Source organism: Acomys russatus, chromosome 10 (assembly GCF_903995435.1).
Source record: "Acomys russatus chromosome 10, mAcoRus1.1, whole genome shotgun sequence".
NCBI lineage: Eukaryota > Metazoa > Chordata > Mammalia > Rodentia > Muridae > Acomys > Acomys russatus.
This window is the reverse complement of record NC_067146.1, coordinates 57,134,336-57,156,910: the sequence shown is the minus strand read 5'-3', so window position 1 is coordinate 57,156,910 and position 22,575 is coordinate 57,134,336. Positions and strand designations below refer to the sequence as shown.

The window sequence follows — 22,575 nt, the reverse complement described above, 5'->3', positions numbered from 1 at the left end:
TCTTAGCACCTACATAGCAACTCACAGCTGTCTATACATCCAGCTCCCAGGGTATTGGTCATTCTTATATAAACACACATACAGGCAAAATACCAATGCACAGAAAATAAAAACAAAGTATTAAAAAATAGAAAAGAATCAAACTTTTGGGGGGGGGCTCAAGAGATGGCTCAGTGGTTAAGAACACTGTCTGCTCTTCCAGAGGACCTGGGTTCAATTCCCAGCACCCAAATGGCAGCTTACAACTGTCCATAACTCCAGTTCCAGGGGATCTGACACCTCACACAGACATACATGCAGGCAAAACATCAATGCACATAAAATAAAAATAAGCTGGGTTGTTTGTTTGTTTTTTCAAGACAGGGTTTCTCTGTTTAGCCTTGGCTGTCCTGGACTTGCTGTGTAGACCAGGCTGGCCTCGAACTTACAGCGGTTCACCTGTCTCTGCCTCCCACGTGCTGGGATTAAAGGCGTGCGCTAATAAGTAACAAGCAAACTATATCAGGCTATGATGGTGCAGTGGTGCACGCCTTTAATCTCAATGTTCGGGAGGCAGATCCCTGTGAGTTAGAGGCCACCCTGGTCTACAAAACCAAGTCCAGGACAGCCAGGACTGTTACACAAAGAAATCCTGTCCCGGAAAACAAAAACAAAAAAACCAACAACCAACCAACCAGTTTTAGATTTATTTCTAGCTGGGTGTGTTGGCACATGCCTTTAATCCCAGCACTCAGGAAGCAGAGGCAGGCAGATCACTGTGAGTTTGAGGCCAGCCTGGTCTACAAAGTGAGTTCCAGGACAGCCAAGGCTACACAGAGAAGCCCTATCTGAAAAAACAAAACAAAACAAAACAAAAAAACAACAACAAGAGGAAAAGAATGTCATTAGCCCCTTTTAGCTTTGTTATAAATAGCTAAGACAAGAACCTTAAAGTTAGGTTTTCTCCTTACATGGAGAAATAAACACTGCATATTAAGCCTTTCTAGATCTTCTGGAAACCTTCTTATAAGCAAAAAAGGTAACCAAAACCTCACATTCATCTCTAATCAGAACTCAGCCTTACGCCCATTATTTTCCTACAGCAGTTCTGGAATGAAAAACTTACCGGAAAAATTGAACACATCCAAAACTGTTGCAAAAGATAAACACATATAACATATATACATGTACATGTAAAGCAAAGCTTTAAAAAAACCACTGCAGAAAAGGGCCTAGAAGGAATAATATAGAATAATCAAAACTATTACCTCTCTCTTCCGTCTTTCTTCCTGAGTACGATGTAAAAGAGACGCCTTTTCTTCCTAAATCCAAAGAGAGACAAAATTAGGATTATCATTTTAAGCCTAATACCATCACCATACAAAGATTACAGAATGGTCTGGTCCAGAAAGGATTTCCAAAGATCTATTTAAAGTAAACCGCCCCCCCCTATTTTTTTCTGGCATATGAGAATCACATATGCAAATGAGCAATGTAAAATAAGCATATGTGTTGATATACAAACACATAATGTATAGAGCAAAGATTCTCCAGCAATTTACAAAGCTACATAAAACTATATTTCATCATAGAAAACTTCAAATTAAAGCCTTTATCTACCACATGTCCAAAGGCCACACAATTTGCTTTAAACCTATTAAATAATTACCCACTGATACTAAAAATTGCTCTTGAAATTTAAACTCTTTAGTCAAAGAAAAGCTACAAAAATAGTCAAAAACTGTCCTTTTTTCAAATTGAGCTCCCTAATCTGAATACATCTTCTCCACTTTCCTACAGAACCAGACTATCAACAGGAAACTAATACAGGTTCAACATTAACTACACAAGCTTTCTATTAGTGGACTTTACCCACTCCTAAGGCCCACTCAGCACCCCACACAGCACTTAGCTGTGCCCCACCAATATTCATCCATAACAGTTCCTGTCTTGAATTTATGTCTTGACCTTGTCTACAGCTTTGGTTTCCACACTCTCTCATGATTCAGGTAACATTACAAAATAATGACAGTTATTGTATTTTAATCCATGAGGCCAAGTCTATCTCCATGATGCCATATTTAAGACAAATAAGTGAATAAATAAAAGGGGGGGTCTAGTCTTCACTTCAACTAGTCAATAGACAGAACCGTCTTTAAGTACCAGGCAGTAACTGCTACAGATAAGACCCACTGAACCATGCTAATACCAGTGGCCCAAAGTTTAAGAATAAGGATTTCCCTTGCCTCAATCTCCTCATGATATTATCAATTACCAATTGAAAGATAGCAAATCACAATGAAGAAACCTTGTAGACACCAACTCAGGGATTATAGAAATACTACAAAAGTGGTGGCGCACGCCTTTAATCCCAGCACTTGGGAGGCAGAGGCAGGCAGATCGCTGTGAGTTCGAGGCCAGCCTGGTCTACAAAGTGAGTCTAGGACAGCCAAGGCTACACAGAGAGACCCTGTCTCAAAAAACCAAAAAAAAACCAAAACCAAAACCAAAAACAACACAAAACAAAAAACAAAAAACAAAAAAAAAAACCCCAAAAAACCTTAGGGGCTATCAACTACAGCTTAGTACAACCCAGAATACAGTTCTGATAAAACTCTTCTGACAGTCTGGTTTTTGTTGTTGTTGTTTGGGTTTTTTTTTTTTTTGGGGGGGGGGGTTCGAGACAGGGTTTCTCTGTGTAGTTTTTGCTTTCCTGGACTCGCTTTGTAGACCAGGCTGGCCTCCAACTCACAGTGACCCACCTGCCTCTGCCTCCTGAATGCTGGGACCAAAGGTACACACTACCACGCCTGGCAAAATAAAATAATTTTTAATTTAATTTAAATAAGGGTTATATGAGGTATCATTCTGCACGAGTTGTCCACCTTGGGTTTTTTGTTTGCTTGTTTTTTGTTTTGAGACAAAGTCTCATTATATAGATCAGGATTGTTGGGATTCAGATCCAGGTCAAGCAGCTGAGGTGCTTATTTTATTTAATACAGCAAAGCAGACCTGACCTCTAGGTTTTCCCAGCACTCCCAGTCCCTACCTGAAGTTTGCAGCCCAGGGGCTGGGCTTCCTCTCCTCCAGAGGCTCTCCAGACATTTTGGTTCTCTCACAGACTCATTCATTCTCTCTATGTGGTCCACCCTACCCCCCACCCACCCACCCACCCCAGGCCCCTTTTCTGTCTCCCTCTTCATGGCAACTTCCTTGGCCCCATTCCTTGGGAAGTAGTGAACCTACCCAAGAGCTGCCCCCAATGAACCTGCCTTTATACTTTAATTAGGCATGAATTGGCTCATTTTGTAGACAAGAATACCTATCTGGTGCCAAGACTCGGAGATGAGATGTTGAGCCCCAGCCACACGAGGCCTTTCCTTTCCCCTCTCCTTCTCTCGGACTGATAGCATCAACTGTGGACTCCGGGTTCTTCTTCAGCCTAGGAGTCTTTGGATTCAGAGATGTTTGACCCAAGGCTACCTCATTCCCTCCGACGCTCTACTTACTATACGACCCTCAGACTTTCGTGCAGAATACTGCCCATTGAGTCTTCAGATTACTGGCAAAGGCTGGGAAAATGAAAGCCGCTCATTCTAAACCTCAATTGCCAGGCACATTGGGTTTGACTCAGACCTTTCTCTGACAACTTCAATCTGAACTCTCTATGAGCTCAGGTTTTTTGGGAAAGCCCCTCCCCCTACTTCATCGCACAATGGTTGCTTGAACCAAACTGCTGATCTGAGTCCCCTAAGGTATGTATGAATCATTTGTGAATTTAATTACAAATTCTAAAGTCTAATTCTTCAGTCAGTTCTGTCCTCCACACTGGATCTGGCTCTCAGCCTACCCACATGACCACAGGCCCTTACCCCCTCTAGCTATCTGCAGCTGGCCTGCACTAAGCTAAGCACTCTCTCTGTTCTTTCATGGACTCAGATTTTATTACAAATTGACACACCTGAATCCCAAATTCTTACTGCCATGGACAAATGGTTCCAAAATACCTTATATCTAAACTTGCTTTACTCTGCTTCTCCACTCTTAATCTTTTGTTTTGTTTTGTTTTGTTTTTGTTTTTGTTTTTCCAGATAGGGTTTCTCTGTGTAGCCTTGGCTGTCCTGAACTCACTCTGTACACCAGCCTGGCCTGGAACCCACAGAGATCCACCTTTCTCTGCTGGGATTAAAGGCATGTGCTACCACACCCGGCTCCACTCCTAATCCTCTATCTCTGATTTCTTTGCATTCTGACTCAATATATTTATATAAATAGATCATATCTATACATATACACACACATACATACACATATCTTAAAGTTATGCTCTAAACTCTTATGGAAGGACTTATAAGATGCTCATTAGGTATGGCTTAAAATCTGCAACATTTGCCTTTAAATTTTTTTTTTAAGATTTATTTATTTGTTTGTTTGTTTATTACGTATACATTGCTCTGCCTGCTTGTACCCCTGGGGGGCATCAGATCACATTATAGATGGTTGTGAGCCACCACGTGGTTGCTGGGAATTGAACTCAGGACCTCTGGAAGAGCAGTCAGTGCTCTTAACCACTGAGCCACCTCTCCAGCCCCCTGGCTTTAAACTTATAACAAAAGACTAACTTAAAACTCATAACACAGGGTTACTAATTGAAAGTCTCTGCTTAGATAATCTTAAACCATGTGGTATGATTCTGTTCTGGGATATAAATATGTGGCTGACTGCCATCTTAACGATGGGCTTCACTACCATCTTGATTAAGAGCAGGCCCAAGGCTGGCAGCCATCTCATTTATGGGAAATATGCCAACCTATATTAAGCTAAAAGCTTAAAAGAAAAAAAAATGTTTTTCTTTGTTTTTCCAAGACACCAAGACACAGGTTTCTCTGTGTAGCACTGGCTGTCTTGAACCAGGTTAGCATTGAACTTACACAGATCCACCTACCTCTGCCTCTCCAGCGCTGGGATTAAAGGCATGGGCCACCACGCCTGGCTTTTTAAAATAATTTTTATCTAACTTCTCTGTCTTTTAAGCTTTAGCTGTTTGGATTAAACTAAGTCATCCAGAAAACTACAATGGCCTGTAATGATGCAATACAGCAGGTTCAGCAAAGTGCCAGTCTCTCTATGAACCGTATCTACGACTCAAAGTTTTATTTTGATACTAGAAGAGCTTCAATTCAAATCCATAAAGGTTCAAACATAACAAGGATAGAACCTAAAGCCTTAGTGTCTCATGAAAGCTACTAAATTACTGGAAACTGTTAATAATTAAGAAATGCAAGTTGGGACTGGAGAGATGGCTCGGTGGTTAAGAGCACTGTCTGCTCATCTATACTGAGATTTGATGTCCTCTTCTGCCATGCAGGTGTTCATGCTGGTAGAGCACTCATATACATAAAATAAATAAATAAATCTTTAAAAAGAAAGAAATGCAAGTTGGTAGTCAGCCACATTAAAAATGATCTTGTCCTGTAATGTGTTCAGAAATGTATTTGTAGTCATGCTAAGAATTAATGTAATTAGGGGATCCAAGATGGCAGCGCCAACTACACACAGTGAGTGGCAGGACAGAGCCTAGGGACTGGGCTGAGAGCTACAGACCACAAGACTTGGAGAGCCCTAGGTGAGAGGGGTCCACACAGTGCAGAGAACAGGTGGGTGTGTCCTTCAGTCATCCAACCAATCCACAGAGGACGGGTGCCCAGTCCCCAGAGACTGGCTGCATACTGCATGAGAGCTGCACCTGTGCTCTATATCTCAGGCTCTGGATCTGGGACTGAACTGTGGTCACTGAAGTGCCAGCATCTGGATCTGCTGGCCCAGGGGAAAACCCAGAAGAACGGTTGGATCTGAACCCAGACTACCCCCTCCAGTCCACAGAAAGCCCCTCGGTGCTGTGGCCGAGGGCTGGGTCTCCAAAGCCCAGTGCAGCATATCAAGCAGTTCCTGCACTCTATCTGGCTGAACTGTGGGTTACAGACTACCAACTTCAGTGTCTGCTGGCCCAGAGAGAAGCCCAGAGGGTGGATCTGGAATAGATCTGACGTCAGATCACCCTGCCAATCCACAGAGGGACCCAGGGCCCACGGGGTGAGGGTGGGGTGCTTACAAGCGGCTGCGGACATGTTCTCCACTACGGCGCGGTACCTGGTCCCTGCTATGTCTGTCTGAACAGTCAAGAATAGGCTGCAGCAGAGTACGTGAGAAAGTCATTTCCCACTCTCCACTCAACTGTGGAGACTGTTCTGACCATTGGCTAGATCTGGGTAGGGGTTTAAAGTTTACCACCTGTATTGTCCTTGGCTGGTGCCTTAGTTTGAGCGGGGACCCCTGGGCCCAAATCTGCCTATCATGTTCTGGTGCCTCACATTTGACCATGTCCCCTGGAGGGGGAGACCTGGTGGCACTCAGAGGAAGAACAGCAGGTTACCGAGAAGAGACTTGATACCCTATGAGCATATACAGGGGGAGGAAATCCCCCTCAGGAACAGTCAGAGGGGAGGGGAATAAGGGGAAAAGGGGAGGGAGGGAAGAACGGGAGGACACAAGGGATGGGATAACCATTGAGATGTAACAAGAATAAATTAATAATAAAAAAAAAAAAAAAAAAAAAAAAAGAATAGGCTGCAGAAGCCTAAGCCAGCGGGAGGCCCCCTCACTTATCTGGCGGACTCAACCTAGATCCGACTGCCCGAGCAAGAATGGGCTGAAGCCTAAGATAGCAAGTGGCTCCTGCACTTTCTGGCAGACTGATCCGAGGTCTCAGGGCTCTAGTGGCCAAGGACAGGGTATTCAAAGTCCAGCCAAAGGCAGATAGTACCTCCACTATCTTGGACTGAATCTTGGGCTGCAGAATACCAGCACCAACCTTCGCAGGTCCAGAGGGGAGCCCCGGGTGTGCAGCTAATCCCCCAGAGCTGAAACCAGGTCACCTGACTGATCTAGGGAAGGGTTCCCTGATCTCCACGGGTGAGGGGTCTCGACTTAGAGACACTAACGAACTACTCACAACGACCAGTGAAGGACACCATAAACTACCTCAAAAACAGCAAGATGACTAAAAGCCAGCATAAAAACACAAACAACAAAAGCCAAAAACAACATGGCATCTGCAGAATCCAGTTATCCCAAAGAATTCAACTCTGGGAACCCAAACACAACTGAAGCACAAGAAAATGACCTCGAATCCTTAGTCATGAAGATGATAAAGAAGGAAACGAATAAAACCCGTAAATAAATGCAGGAAAATGCAGCCAGATTGAGAACCTCAGAAAGGCCCTGACAGAAGCCTACAGAGAGGAAATGAAGACATCACTAGAAGAAATTAAGGAAAATGCAAACAATCAGATGAAGGAAATCAATAAAACAGTCCAAGAGCTGAAGATAAAAATGGAAACAATGATAAAAGCACAGACAGAAGAAAGACGGGAACAAGAGAACTTGGAGAAGAAAACAGGAAATGCAGAGGTAAGCTTCACTAACATAATTCAAGAGATAGAGGAAAGAATCTCAGGTGTAGAAGGTACAATAGAAGAATTTGATGCATCCATTAAAGAAAATGTTAAGTCTGAAAAATTCCTGACACAAAACATCCAAGAAATCAAGGACACCATGAAAAAATGAAACCTAAGGATAATAGGAATTGAGGGAAGAAAAAAGATGCCTGTCTCCAAGGCCCAGAAAATATCTTCAACAAAATCATAGGAGAAAATTTCCCCAATTTAAAGAAAGAGATGCATATAAACATACAAGAAACCTACAGAACACCAAGTAGAATAGACCAGAAAAGAAAATCCTCCTGCTACATAATAATCAAAACACAAAATGTACAGAACAAAGAACAAGTATTAAAGGCAGCAAGAAAAAAATATAATGGCAAACCTATCAGAATTACACCCAACTTCTCAGCAGAGACCATAAAAGCTAGAAGGGCCTGAGTTGAGGTCCTGCAAACCCTAAGAAACCACAGATGCCAATCCAGACTACTATAGCCAGTGAAATTTTCAGTAACCATTGATGGAGAAAATAAGATATTCCATGACAAAAACAAATTCAAACAAGACCTATCCACAAATCCGGCCCTACAGAAGGTACTAAAAGGAAAACTCCAATCTAAAGTGACAAACTACAGCCAAGATAACACAGGAAATAGATAACTTCACTGTAGCAAAACATAACCACACAAACACTCTACCACAACCAACATCAAGGCACTTAACAGTCCCTGGTCATTAATATCTCTCAACATCAATGGTCTCAATTCTCCAATAAAAAGACACAGACTAACAGAATGGATGCATAAACAAGACCCAACATTCTTCTGCATTCAAGAAACACATCTCGGGCTGCAGCAATGGCTCAGCGGTTAAGAGCACTGTCTGCTCTTCCAAGTTATGAATTCAATTTCCAGCAACAACATAGTGGCTCACACCATTTATAATGTGATCTGGTACCCTCTTCTGACGTGCAGGCATATATATAGGCAAAACACTGTATACATAATAAACAAATCTTAAAAGAAAGAAAGAAACACATCTCAGCCACAATAATAGACATTACCTCAAGGTAAAAGGCTAGAAAAAGGTATTCCAAGCAAACAGACACAAGAAGCAAGCTGGTGTAGCCATTCTAATATCTAATAAAATAGACTTTCAACCAAAATTAATCAAAAGAGATGAGGACGGACACTTCATACTTATCAAAAGAAAATCCAACCAAGATGACATCACAATTTTGAACATCTACGTCCCCAATAAAAGGGCACCCACATTTGTAAAAGAAATATTAACAAAGCTTAATCCACACATCAGTCCCCACACATTAACACTCCACTTTCACCAAAGGATAGGTCAATGAAACAGAAGCTAAACTGAAAAATAATTACACCAACCAATGTCATGAATCAAATGGATCTAACTGATATCTACAGAACCTTTCACCCAAACACAAAAGACTATACCTTCTTCTCAGCACCTTATGGAATCTTCTCCAAAACTGACCATATAGTAGGTCACAAAGCAAGCCTCAACAGATACAAGAAGATTGAACAGAAGCAGTCATCAAAAGTTTCCCAACCAAATAAAAAGCTCAGGGCCAGATGGTTTCAGCACAGAATTCTACCAGACCTTCAAAGAAGAACTAATACTGATGCTCTTCAAACTACTTCACAAAATAGAAATGGAACATCACCAAACTCATTCCATGAGGTCACAGCCACCTTGATACCTAAACTTCACAAAGACTCAACAAAGAAAGAAAATTTCAGACCAATATCTCTTAGGAACATTGATGCAAAAATACTCAATAAAATATTTGCAAACTGTATCCAAGAACACATCAAAGATACCACTTACCATGAGCAAGTAGGTTTCATTCCAGGCATGCAGGGATGGTGCAATATATAGAAATCCATCAATGTAACCCACCATATATATAAACAAACCGGAAGAAAAAAAAACCCATGATGATCTCCTTAGATGCCGAAAAAGCATTTGACAAAATCTCAAACCCATTCATGTTGAAAGTCTTGGAGAGATAAGGGATACAAGGCACACACCTCAACACAATAAAGGCAATACACAGCAAGCCTATAGCCAACATCAAATTAAATGGAGAGAAACTCAAAGAAATTCCACTAAAATCAGGGACTAGACAAGGCTGCCCATTCTCTCCATATCTCTTCAATATAGTTCCTGAAGTTGTAGCTAGAGAAATAAGACAACAAAAGGAGATCGAGGGGATCCAAATGAGAAAGGAGGAAGTCAAAGTATCCCTATTCACAGATATGATAGTATACATAAGTGATCCCCAAAATTCCACCAGAGAACTCCTTCAGCAAAGTGGCTGGATACAAAACTAACTCAAAAAAAGTCAGTAGCCTTCCTGTATACAAATGACAATCGTGCTGAGAAAGAAATTAGGGAAACTACACCCTTCCCAATAGCCAGAAGTAATATAAAAGTATCTAGGTATAACTAACCACTCAAGTAAAAAATTTCAAGTCTCTAAAGAAGGAAATTGAAGATGACATGAGAAGATAGAAAGATTTCCCTTGTTCGTGGATCGGGAGAATTAACATAGTAAAAATGGCCATCTTACCAAAAGCAATTTACAGATTCAATGCAAACCCCATCAAAATACCCACACAATTTTTTAGACCTTGAAAAAAAAAATCAATTCTCAATTTCACATGGAAAAACAAAAATCCCAGAATAGCTAAGACAATCCTGTATAATAAAAGATCCTCCCTCCAGAGGAATCTCCATCCCTGATCTCAAGCTGCACTATAGAGCAACAGTAATTAAAACAGCATGGTACAGGCATAGCAATAGGCTAATTGATCAATGGAATTGAATCAAAGACTCAGAAATGAATCCACACACCTATGGACACTTGATTTTTGACAATGGAAAAAGGATAGCATCTTCAACAGATGGTGCTGGTCTAACTGGAACTACCAAGACATGTGCCTAAAGTTTCAAATGTTTAACCAAGAAAAAATGTTCTCCCTAAACTCCTTATATTCTGGTCCCAGCATATAAATGTGTTACAGTATCCTGCCAAGTCCAGGTGTTTCCTCAAAACCTGCACCCAAGACAGCTCTGAAGTGACTACCTACAGGTGCTACTACCTACATTAACAAAAGGCTGGGAATGGAGCACCCCCTCCCCTACACCCCCACTTCCCCACCCGCTGTAGTGGTGCGCCCCTATGATCCCAGCTACACAGAGAAAATTCTTGTCTTGAAAACTGGGGGAGAAAAGGGTGGGGAGGGGGACTAGGATATTGGAATTCAGATCCAGGACAGGTGGCTGAGGTGCCTATTTAACATACCAAAGGGGATCTGTCCTCCAGGTTCTTCCAGCAAGCCTCAGTCCCTACCTGAACTTTCAAGCTCAGGGCCTGGGCTTCCTTTCCCCCAGGGGCTCTATTTAATCCAGTTTGATTCTCTCTGTGTGTGCACTTTCTCTTTCTGGCCCTTACTTTTCCGTCTCTCTCTGCATGGCAACACCCCTGGCCCTGTTCCTTGTGACCAGTGAACCCACCCAAGAGCTGCCCCCAATAAACCTGCCTTTGTACTTAAATTTGGCTTGAATTAGCTCATTTTGTAGGTGAAGAATACCTATCAAGGATAACCTTAGGTCTCAAATCACACCACTATGGCTGTGTATCCCTGATTTCAGGACAGGACATTCTCCACAGTTGAGTGGAGAGTGGGGACTGACTTACAAACGAACTCTGGTGCCCCATATCTGACCATGTCCCCTTGATGAGGAGACCTGGTGGCACTCAGAGGAAGGATAGCAGGCTACCAAGAAGAGACTTGATACCCTATGAGCATATACAGGGGGAGGTCCCCCTCAGTCACAGTCATAGGGGAGAGGAATAGGGTGAAAGTGGGAGGGAGGGAGGAATGGGAGGATAGAAGGGATGGGACAACAATTGAGATGTGGTATGAATGAATTAATAATAATTTTTTTTTTAAAGGACAGCCTTGAGTTCACAGTGATCCATCTGCCTCGGTATATTCAAGACCTCCCAGAAGAACCAGGAGTGCCCTGATTTGGCTAGGTTCATGATGGTATGGCTTCCTCATTTTCAAGAATTATAGTCTCACGCACAGGAGAAAAGACGCAGTGGTTAAGAGCACTGGCTGCCCTTCCAGGGCATCTCTCACAAGAGTCCATTACTGCAGTTTCAGGGAATCTGACATTCTCTTCTGGGCAGCACACACACAACGTGAACAAACATGTGCAGGCAAAACATGCCGTCATATAAAATAAAATAAAATGTGAAAAGTATAGCTGCATGCCATGAACGGCGATTCATATCTTTAGATCCAGCATTTGGGAGACAGAGGCAGGCCTGGTATGTATCAAGTTCCAGATCAGTCAGAGATACATACTGAACCCTGGTTTGAAACAAACAAGGGGTTGGAGAGATGGCTCAGAGGTTAAGAGCACCATCTGCTCTTCCAGAGGTCCTGAGTTCAATTCCCAGCAACTACATGGAGGCTCACAGCCATCTGTAATGAGATCCAATGCACATACAGGCAGAATACTGTATAAATAATAAATAAATCTTAAAAAAAAAAAAAAAAGAAACAAAGAAACAAAACAAAATTCAAACTAAACCACAGACCAGTTCCCAGGGTGCTATTGACAGTTTCATCCTTTATAGTAAACGGTTTCACAATACACAAGCGACATAGAGACCAAGCTATTTACTAGAACACTAGCGCTTACTAGCATGTCTAAAAGAATTAAGATTAAAGCTACATCATAAGGAAAGATTTAGAGCCAAATGCACCTTTTTCTATTGTGCCTTAAGTACAGTAGAGCTTGCTGGGATTCAGCAAAGTGAGGTGCCTATTTAACATACCAAAGTGGACCTGGCCTCCAGGTTCTTTCAGCATTCCTCAGTCCCTATCTGATATGGGGCATGGCGGGCACACTCTGCCTTCAACCTTGAACTTTCCAGCCCAGAGCTGTGCCCCCTCTCTCTGGCGCCCTTTCTCCTCCACCCCCCCCCCCCCCCCCCCCACCTCCCTGCCAGGGTTTCAATCTCCCTGATTGCATGGTGACTTTCCTGACCTCTTCCTATTAGATTAGTGAACCCCATGAATCTGACCCAGAGCTGTACCCAATAAACCTTATGTTATATACTCTTAATCTGGCTTTAACTGGTTTATTTCATCAGCAGAGAAAACACATGTGAGAGTTGGGCGTATGCTATTTGGTCAAATCTTTCTCTGATTCATCACTTTTTCTGACACTCAATTAAGTATCACTTTCAAAAATGGGTACTTCCTTTTTCAAACAAACTTGACCTTCATGGTTTGGGATTAAAGGCATATACCACCACACCTGGGCCTAAGCTTTTCTTTACCTGAAACTTCCTCTATACCAGGCTGGCCTTGAATTCAGATCTGCTTAACTCTGTCTCCTGGATTAAGGTTGGTTTGTATTGCATTCAGATCACACAAACCTATAAGGTCTTTGGATGTGATCACTTGCCAGAGCAGCCATGTTCTGAATTAAAATTCCTCTACAAGACATACTACCACCTACCCCATTTTGCAAAAGGAAATGAAATCAGCATGTTAAAAATGTCTAGCCGGGCAGTGGTGGTGCATGCCTTCAATCCCAGCACTCGGGAGGCAGAGGCAGACTGATTGCTGTGAGTTCGAGGCTAGCCTGGTCTACAAAGTGAGTCCAGGACAGCCAAGGCTACAGAGAGAAACCCTGTCTCGAAAAAACAAAACAAAACAAAAAAAGGTCTTTAAGTCCTCTTATTACAGCATTATTCACAAGGACCAGAAAGGAAATCAATCTAGGTGCCTATCCCAGGTGAACAGATGAAGAAAATGTGGTACATATACGCAAGGAGTATTATTCAGTCAAAAGCAATGGGTGGAACAAGAAGACATGTTAATGAAATAGACAGACACGGAAAGACAAATATTAATATTAAAAAAAAGTCCAAAGGGGGCTGGAAAGATGGCTCAGTGGTTAAGAGTACTGTCTGCTCTTCCAGAAGTCCTGAGTTCAATTCCCAGCAACCACATGGTGGCTCACAACCATTTATATAGAGATCTGACGCCCTCTTCTGGACTGCAGGCATACATGCTGATAGAGTACATAAAATTAAAAAACAATTTTTTTAAAAGTCCAGAGTACAGGCTAGAGAAGTGTTTTTGAAGTTATGAGGACTTATTGCTCTTTGTAGTTCCAGTTCCAGCACCCACATGGAGGCTCACAACTATCTTTGTGTAGGGAGGGGAGGCCTCTTTTGACTTTCACAGACTCCTGCAAGCTTATATTATACACATATATACTCAGGTGAACACAGAGAAATAAAACAAGTATGTAAATTTAGGCATATTTACGTGCATGGGCGTTTTGCTTTAATGTATATATACCACATACATGACAAGTGCACACAGAAAGTGTCAAATTACGGATGGTTGCAGGCTGCCAGGTGGGCACCAGGAATCATACCTGGGTCTATTGCAAGAACAAGTGCTCTTACCCTGAGCCATCTCTCCAACCCAACAAATAAATATTTCCATTTTCAAAAAGTCAATCTGAATGTAGAAGAATAGGTTGGGAAAGAGGGAACGATAAAACAGGTAAAAGAACAAGCCTAGTACGCCAAAGTATAGTGAATATTGATAATAAATTATAACTCTGATAGACTTCATGATTATAAGGGCTCACAGGCTCCAAATATAAGGAAATGACGAGGGGCCAGTGAGAAGGCTCAGATGCTAAGAGTACTTGCTGCCAAGCCTCAGAGCCTGAGTTCCATCCCTGAAATCCACATGGCCGAAGAGCAGAACTGATACCCAGACACTGCCTTTGACCCTCCAATTATGTGCCATTTCACACAAAAGTGTGAAAATTTTGTTTTTATAAGTAAAAGAAATACCTGGGCAGTGGTAAGAAACCAAACAACTCAGACACCTCATCAAAAACATACAGCTACGTGGGGTGGTGCATACTTAGCACACTTACAATCCTAGCACTTGTTTGTACTCCCAGCACAGAAGAATCAGGAGTTCAAGGCCAGTCTGGGCTATAACTGTTTTTAAAAAATTAGAGACTGAAGATACTGCGGAGAACAGTCTACCATGCACTAGGTCTTTCAGTTCCCAACATTGCAAAAAATATTAAGAATAAAAAGGATACTCATTGGTATTTACCCAGATTCAAAACTTATATACACACAAAAGTTTATAGTGGCTTTATTCATAATTGCTTCAAATTTGGAAGCAATCATGAATCTCTCAATATAGCTTAATAAGACAAACTGGCACATACCATAAATCGTTATTAAACGAAGTGCTACCAAGCCACAATAAACAAGCAGACTGCTAAATGCAAGAAGTCAATTTTCAGGGTATGGTGGCTCACATGAGAAGCATGAAGCAGGAGAACTGCTACAAGTTTTAGGCCGGCCTGGGTGACATCAGGAAAGCTTGTCTTAATTTTTAAAAGTAAATAAAAATGCAAATGTCAAACCACAGAAAATGTTACCATCAATAACAGAAACAAAACAAACCTGTAGTAAACAGTAAGGGAGAAAGGATATTTGAGAACTTTATGTTCCTACCCATTTTTCTATAAACCTTAAACCACTCTTAATATATATAGAATACTATTAATACAAAATAAAATGCAGGCTGGTGGAATGGTTTAGTGGGTAAAGGTGCTTGCTGCCAAATCTGACACCCTGAGTTTGATCCCTGGGACCTGCACAGTGGAAAGAACTGACCTCCACAAGAGTCCACAAGAGTTCTGTGGCACTCACACGCCCACACAAATGCACTTATACAAATAAATATAATTTAAAAATTAAAATAGCAAAGCATGAAAAGATGAGGAGGAGCCGGACGGTGGTAGTGCACGCCTTTAATCCCAGCACTCAGGAGGCAGAGGCAAGTGGATCTCTTTGAGTTTGAGGCCATCCTGGTCTACAAAGTGAATCTAGAACAGCCAAGGCTACAAAGAGAAACCCTGTCTCAAAAAACAAACAAACAAACAAACAAAAGATAAGGAGGAACCTTAAAACACATATAAAAGTGAAAGAAGTCATTCTGAAAAGTTGTGTTTTATATGATTCCAACAGTGACATTCTGGACAAAGCAATACTATTAGACAAGAAAAGGAGTTGCCAGGGTAAAGAGAGGAGGGCAGTGGCTGGGCCGAGAATAAAGGGTTTAAAGGCAATGGGAACTATGATGCTGGGTTAGAGTCAGGTCATTATAGCAGTCACTTGTCAGAATCATGAGATGCATAGTACAGAACTGTGGACTTCAGCTGACAATGCTACCCAGGAGCAGATTCATCAACACATAGGAACTCTAACACCTACTCCACACCTAGGGCTGCTCTAAAGAATGAAGCAATGAACAAACATTAAAATGATTATAATTCAGCCAGGCGTGGTGGCACACACTTTTAATCCCAGCATTCAGGAGGCAGAGGCAAGTGGATCCCTGTGAGTTTGAGGCCAGCCTGGTCTACAAAGTGAGTCCAGGACAGCCAGAGATACACACAGAGAAACTCTGCCTCAAAACAAAAAACCCACAAAACAAAAAGAAATTATTATAATTCAACTATCACTATTAGATTATGTAGCTATGGAAACTTGCAAAGGTAATGCTAAAGTTATTCCTCCTTCCTACAACTTTTCTACACCCACATCCATCCTCACTTTCAATCTGAAAGTAGTTCCCAACTGTATACATTTGGTTTTTCCAGGATCTTCCCTGTATTTTTATGCCCTGCCTCCCCTCACCTTGCTTTGTTCCATTCTGTAAAACTTGGTCAAGTTGCCCTATCACCCAAACCTTCCTTTGACTCCAAATTCTTTCTCCCTGTCATCCATCCAATCTTCTGGTCTTCTACACAGAGTCACTGTACCCCTCCCTCCATTCCTCATTGAACTGCAGTCTTGACTTAAGCTCCTGTTACCCTTAGGGACACACTCTCCAGTGTTGGGGTAACCTTTTGTACACTGTGTGAAGGATATCTCTGTATATACAACTGCTGGCTACTAAGCCAGAGAGAGCTGAGTGCTGTCTGGACTTTGGCATTCTTTTTTTTTTTTTTTGAGACAGGGTTTCTCTGTGTAGGCCTAGTTATCCTAGAACTCTTTTTGTAGACCAGACTGACCTCGAACTCAGAGATCCTCTGCCTCCTGAGTGCTGGGATTAAAGGCGCGTACCACCACACTCAGCCCTGATACTGTTATTCTTATGGATCACCTGCCTCATATTTTGTAAACACTCTTCGTCCCTCACATTGTAATTGGCTTAATAAAGATCTGACATGGCCCAGCACTCAGGAAGCAGAGGCAGGTAGATCGCTGTGAGTTGAAAGCCATTCTGGTTTACAAAGCGAGTCCAGGACAGCCAAGGCTACACAGAGAAATACTGTCTTGAAAAACAAACCAAAAAAAGGGGTGGGGGGATCTGACATGGTCAATATCTAGGTAGGAAAGGCAAGATGACTTCTAGGCTAAGACAGGGTCTCTGGGAGAAGAATCAGATGAGGAGGATTCCCCTGCATGACATGGGAAGGAACTGGTGCTGGGACTGGACTGAGTGAAAGAGAGGTAATGGGCCACGTGGCGGGACATAGGCCGGGGTTTGTCAGGTTAGAATAGCTGAGAATCTGCCCAGCTTTAATGCCCATTATAATAATACTGTCTCCATGTCTTTATTCTAACTGCTGGCAGTTCCAAGAAAGTTTTGCTATACTCCAGTGTCCAGTCTTCAGTTCCCAATCTAGATCATGGTGTTATCTAGAGGCACCCATTCAGCAGTCAACACCTCTGGCCCACTCCTTCCTTCTATAAACTCATTCCCCAGACATCAGTCTCCTTAGGTCCCAAAGTATATCTATCTGTAATCCGTCCTGTCCCAAACTGCAATCAACAACTAAGCAAGCAGTTCACTGACATCCCTCACCTGCAGGTCTACCCAAATTCCTCTGGTTCCACACATGTCTATACCCCACAGGAACTTCCCCTGGAGTCTTCTAACTTAAGCACACCCTAGAATGATCTGTGCTCAAAAACTCCCTCTCCTCACCCCTCAGAGTTTGAGACTCAGTTCAAGGTGGAAACTATGACCCAATCAGATTCCTCTCCGGAGATTCAGGAATGGACATCAAGGCACTCAAGCAGGAAATCATACATAGCCACTGCTTGGTTAGAATGAAATAAATGGACTGGACCTATATACAGAAAGAAAGTCAAGAATGCAGCTTAGCTGGATGGTGGTAGCACATTCCTTTAATCTCAGCACTTGGGAGACAGAGACAAGCAGATCTCTGAGTTCGAGGTCTGGTCTACAGAACAGTTCCGGGACAGCCAAGACTACAAAGGAGAAATTTTGTCTCCAAAATAAAAAAAAGGAACGAGAAAGAGAAAGAAAAAGATTTGTAGTTTAAAGAGAACAGCTGAGCTAAACTACCTTAGTACTGGTAGCATGGAAACTAGACAATTTTGACTTGTACATTCTATGAAATATTATCATGCCTCTCTTGGGCTTTTTGTTTACTTGCTTTTCTGCAGGTAGTTTCAGTGAACTTTTTTTTTTAAAGATTTATTTATTTTATTTATTGCATATGAGTGCTTTATCTGTAGAAGAGGGTATCAGATTACCATGTGGTCGCTGGGAATTGAACTCAGGACCTCTGGAAGAGCAGGCGGCGCTCTTAACCACTGAGCCATCTCTCCAACCCTCAGTGGACTTTTGTACCTGTAATCAAATATCTGCTAAGACAGTTTACACACACACACACACACACACACGGGGGAGGGGGGGGGCAAATAAACTGTGCCATCAGGATGTATCCTGGTTTCAGAACTGACTCACAGCAGGGTGTGTTGTTGCACTCTTATCTGTGATTCCAGCACTTGGAAGGCAGAGGCAGGGTTGCACATAAGTTTGAGGCCAGCCTGGACTACACAGTGAGATCTAGGCCAGCCAGGAATACAGAATTGTCACAGACATGAGGACAAGACATAGAGGCTTTGCTTGACAAAGTCCCAAAGATCTCTGGCTGATCACCACTACCCTTAAATATTATGTATGGTCCAGGTGTAATTTTGCCAGAAAACTAGATTGAAATCTGCTTTTTCTCCTAAAACTGTCTTTCCCTCTATTTCTCACTTTATGATCCCTAACGAAATTCACACTGGAAAACTTTCCCCACAGAGAATGCTGAAAGAAGGCATCTGGCCAAAGGCTTGAGACAATGAAAGCCTTAGCTCTGACTATTGTGAGCAGCCCAGACAGACAGAAACTGCCTGAAAGAAAGTTAAGACCTTGACATAACAGTACCTGGCTAGATACTGCTAGTTGTAGAAAAGTAAACTTGTTTCTTTAGAATCTGTTTTGAGAGCAATAGAAGGTGGGCTTGGGATGTTATACCTTTATTTTACAATAAAGGACCCCTTGGCAGTTAGCCTAGGCTTAGATAGCACACCTGCTGGTTTGGGACTGGAAGTAAGTCAAGTTCTTTCTGTGTTAAGGACATTTAGTTTCAAGCTATGTTGCTATGACAATCATGCAAACACAATGTCATTAGCCCCAGGGAAAATTATGATTAAATTTTCTCTAATATTGTTTAAGAAATAATAATCAAGTCATGCTGACCATTGCTTGGAAATTGATTGGTTTTGGCTGTAGGCTTTATTGTAGGTTATACAGAACTGTTTGAATTTCTTTGTTAGATTGTTCTCTTGTTCTGCTGGATTTCTAGAGGCTGTATTGATTGTAAAAGATGAGAAAATCATGATGTAATCTGTAAGGAAAAAAATTGAATTTCACTTTAAATCCTGGGGTTGCTGGGTGTGGTGGTGCACACCTTTGGAGGCAGAGGTAGGCAGATCTCTGGAGGCCAGCCTAGTCTACAAAGATAGTCCAGACCAACCAAGGCTACATAGAGAAACCTTGTCTGGGGGGAAGGGGGCAGGGTTGTATAACGGATGACTGGAGTTGGCCCAAGGAGACAAGGAAAAAGCAGAAGAAAAAGTTCTCCTGGACTAGAAAATCTTTCAGTTTGCACCACATTTATGCCTGGACTAACACTTCTTTTCTCCTGTTCCTAAATCTCTCAACATCTAGTTCCTCTAGCTAGATGTTCAACCAACAATAGGTTTCCCTCAACCAGCTGTTCCCTGCCTGCTCAATCCTCCCTACCTCGGAACCACCAAGACTTCCTCTTCCTCTTCCCAGAGCTGGACTTCGGGACAGAATAAGGCCTGTCTCACATATAACAAAATGCAAGTAGAAGATGGTAGAACTGAAGCAGTGGGACACAGCTCACACTTAATTCAAACTTTGCACACTGTACCTTCAAACCCATCCTACTTCTTCCCATCTTTCTAGACAAAGGCAAACAATCTGTGTGTCTGTATTAGCCTGAGGGAAATGAAGTCATTAGTGGCCCATTCTTTTTTTCAAGGTGTTAAGTCTTGGACTTTTCCAGCATATAGCCTTTACAGATAATAAGCATAAAAGTATTCATTTAACTTTTAAAAAGGAAAAGACCTAGTCAATTAAAAAAAATAATAAGCTCAAAAGGAGAATATTTCAAGTGATAATTTAAGACACAAAGAAAGTACATCCACTAGAATGGTCAAATTTCCAAAAAGTATTAATAGCACGTGTTGGCAACGATGTGGGTCAATGGTGCCCTCAGACTCTGCTGGCTGTAGGGTAATGGGCTAGGGAAACAATGGGCAATGTGCACCAGCAACATCTACTAAGACACATATAACAGGCACCCAGCAAAACCAGAATGGGTTAATAACTGTGTTGTACTCATGGCCTGGACCAACAGGGACACAGTGTGATGGGAGAATCTATCTAAGACAATGGCTAGCTGAAGAAGGAAGACAGAAGGCTCATCAAGCTGCATCCCCTGCATCTGACTTCATTTGCACCAAGTTCTGTTTTGTTTTCCAGACAGAGTTTCTCTGTGTAGCCATGGCTGTCCTGGACTCACTTTGTAGACCAGGCTGGCCTTGAACTAACTCACAGAGATCCACCTGTCTCTGCCTCCAGAGTGCTGGGATTACAGGCGTGTGCCACCACGCCCAGCCATTTGCAGGAAGTTCAACAATAGTTAAAACTGACCTGTAATAAAAGATCAGAAAAGCAGTCATCTTCAGGAAGAACAGCTACAGATAGGTATGCCAGGAACATTCTTTTTTTTCTCCCCCCCCCCCCAGACAGGGTTTCTCTGTGTAGGCTTGACTGTCCTGGACTCACTTTGTAGTCCAGGCTGGCCTTGAACCTACAGCGATCCACCTGCCTCTGGCCAGGAACATTCTTTATCAAAAGTAAGGAGTTAATCCCAGGACTCAGGAAGGTAGAGGCAGGCGGATCTCTGTGAGTTGGAGATCAGTCTGCTCTACAAAGGGAGGCCAGGACACCCAAAGCTACATAGAGAAACCCTGTCTCAAAAAACCAAGAAGTGATCATTTACATAAATGTGTCCAGATGAAAATCCTTTGAGCTGAGACAGGAGCAATGGCCCAGCAGTACTGTTCTTGCACACACAATAATTAAAACGAAATTTGGGCGGGGGTAGGGCGGGCAAAAGAATTTACATTAAAGGGCTGAGGAGATTGTTGAGCAGTTAAGATCACTTACTGCTCTTGCCGTGGAATTGGGTTTGGTTCCTAGGACCCACATAGTAGCCCAACAATTGTCCTTAAACTCTAGTTCCTGGAGATCCAAAGCCCTCTTCTGACCTCTGCAGGAACTAAGCAAGCATGTGGTGCACATACATACATGCAGGCAAACACTTATATACATATAATTTAGTTTAAAACTTTAAATTTTTGTTTTGAAAAAAAAAAAATTCTTTTAACTTAACTCTAGGGATCCTGTCTCGATTCCGGACTAGGCCTGGGACATCCCGGCCGACTGCCCTCCTTCCTTCAGCCGGCGGCAGAATGCCAGGCAGTGTCATTCAGCCTCCAGCAGGGGAAAGGTCTACATGCAACCCGGCCCAGGCGTCAGACAGGCACAACTCTGTAATGCTGCGTGGTACAGGCTAAAAGCTAGACGCCGGCTATGAAGACCTTGTCCTACCTGCCCCGCTCCCACTTCACAGGCACGGAGGACTCTTTCCCTAAGCAGTTCTGGGGGACAGGTCACTCCAAGACTGTAAAGAGAGGGTATGTCAAGTTTATAGCTTGTAAAGAGTTCTTTCTTAAAGGACGCGGGGTAGGGGTGGCGGGAGGCGGGAGACCCCCCCTTCTCGCACAGCTGGAGAGCTAACGGTGTAACGCCCTAGACACAGACTACCGGTGCACGTGTGTTTCCAGGTCAAAACTGCGGCCCTTGGGCAGCTCACTCCGCAACTCTCGACAGCGCTCCACTGGAGCCTCCTACCAGACCCGGCACACCCGGCAGGGCTGCACCCAAGCCGCGCCCGGCCGAAGCTCGCTCCGCACCGGTACTGCCTTAGCAGTACCGCCCGGGCGCTGACAGGCCGGCGTTCGCCTCGGGCTCGGGTTCGGTTAACACCTCGGGCCGCACCGACTCACCTTCTTGCTCGCGCCACCGAGGGACACCTTGGGCCTTGTCTTGAAGTCGCCTTCGAAGCTGAACATTTTCGCCGCCTATCCCATCTGCGCGGCCCGGCGGGCGGCGGAGCGGCCGGGGGCGGGCCCGGCGGGCTGGGCGGGGCCCGGCAGGGTCGGGGCCTCGCTGTCCCGCGCCGCCCCGCCTGCGGCTCTGCGCTCTCCGCCCAGCACACGGGCGCGAGCGCGGCGACGCTGGAGGCCCGCCTGCCCGCGCTGCTTTCATCCACGGCGCGCCGCCGCCTAGAGAAAGGAGCCCCGACTCGCGCCTGCACCGCGCTGCCGTCGGAACCAAGATGGTGACAGCCCGCACTTGCGTGCGCGGCCCCGAGGACGTGCGCGGCCGGGTCATCGACGGCGTGGCGCTCCTCCCGGCAGTCCCCGCGAGCACCGGCGCCTGCCATCGATAGCGCGGCGCTCCTCCCGGCAGCCTCTGGGCTTGCCTGCGTGCGCGGCTCCGCGGGGTCCACCACCCATCCG

At 43.6% G+C, this 22,575-nt stretch overlaps 1 protein-coding gene across 1 annotated transcript in view; it reads right to left on the bottom strand.

Moving 5' to 3' along the window:
• The window catches only part of Ube3c (ubiquitin protein ligase E3C), a 105,749-nt gene extending 83,556 nt beyond the window's left edge, over positions 1-22,193 (bottom strand). The window contains exons 1-2 of the mRNA XM_051152228.1: positions 22,060-22,193; positions 1,248-1,301 (exon numbers count right to left, since the gene is read on the bottom strand). Of these exons, the coding sequence (XP_051008185.1) occupies positions 1,248-1,301; positions 22,060-22,125 (120 nt within the window). The 5' untranslated portion in view covers positions 22,126-22,193. The remainder of the gene's footprint in view (positions 1-1,247; positions 1,302-22,059) is intronic.
• Between the last annotated feature and the right edge of the window lie 382 nt (positions 22,194-22,575).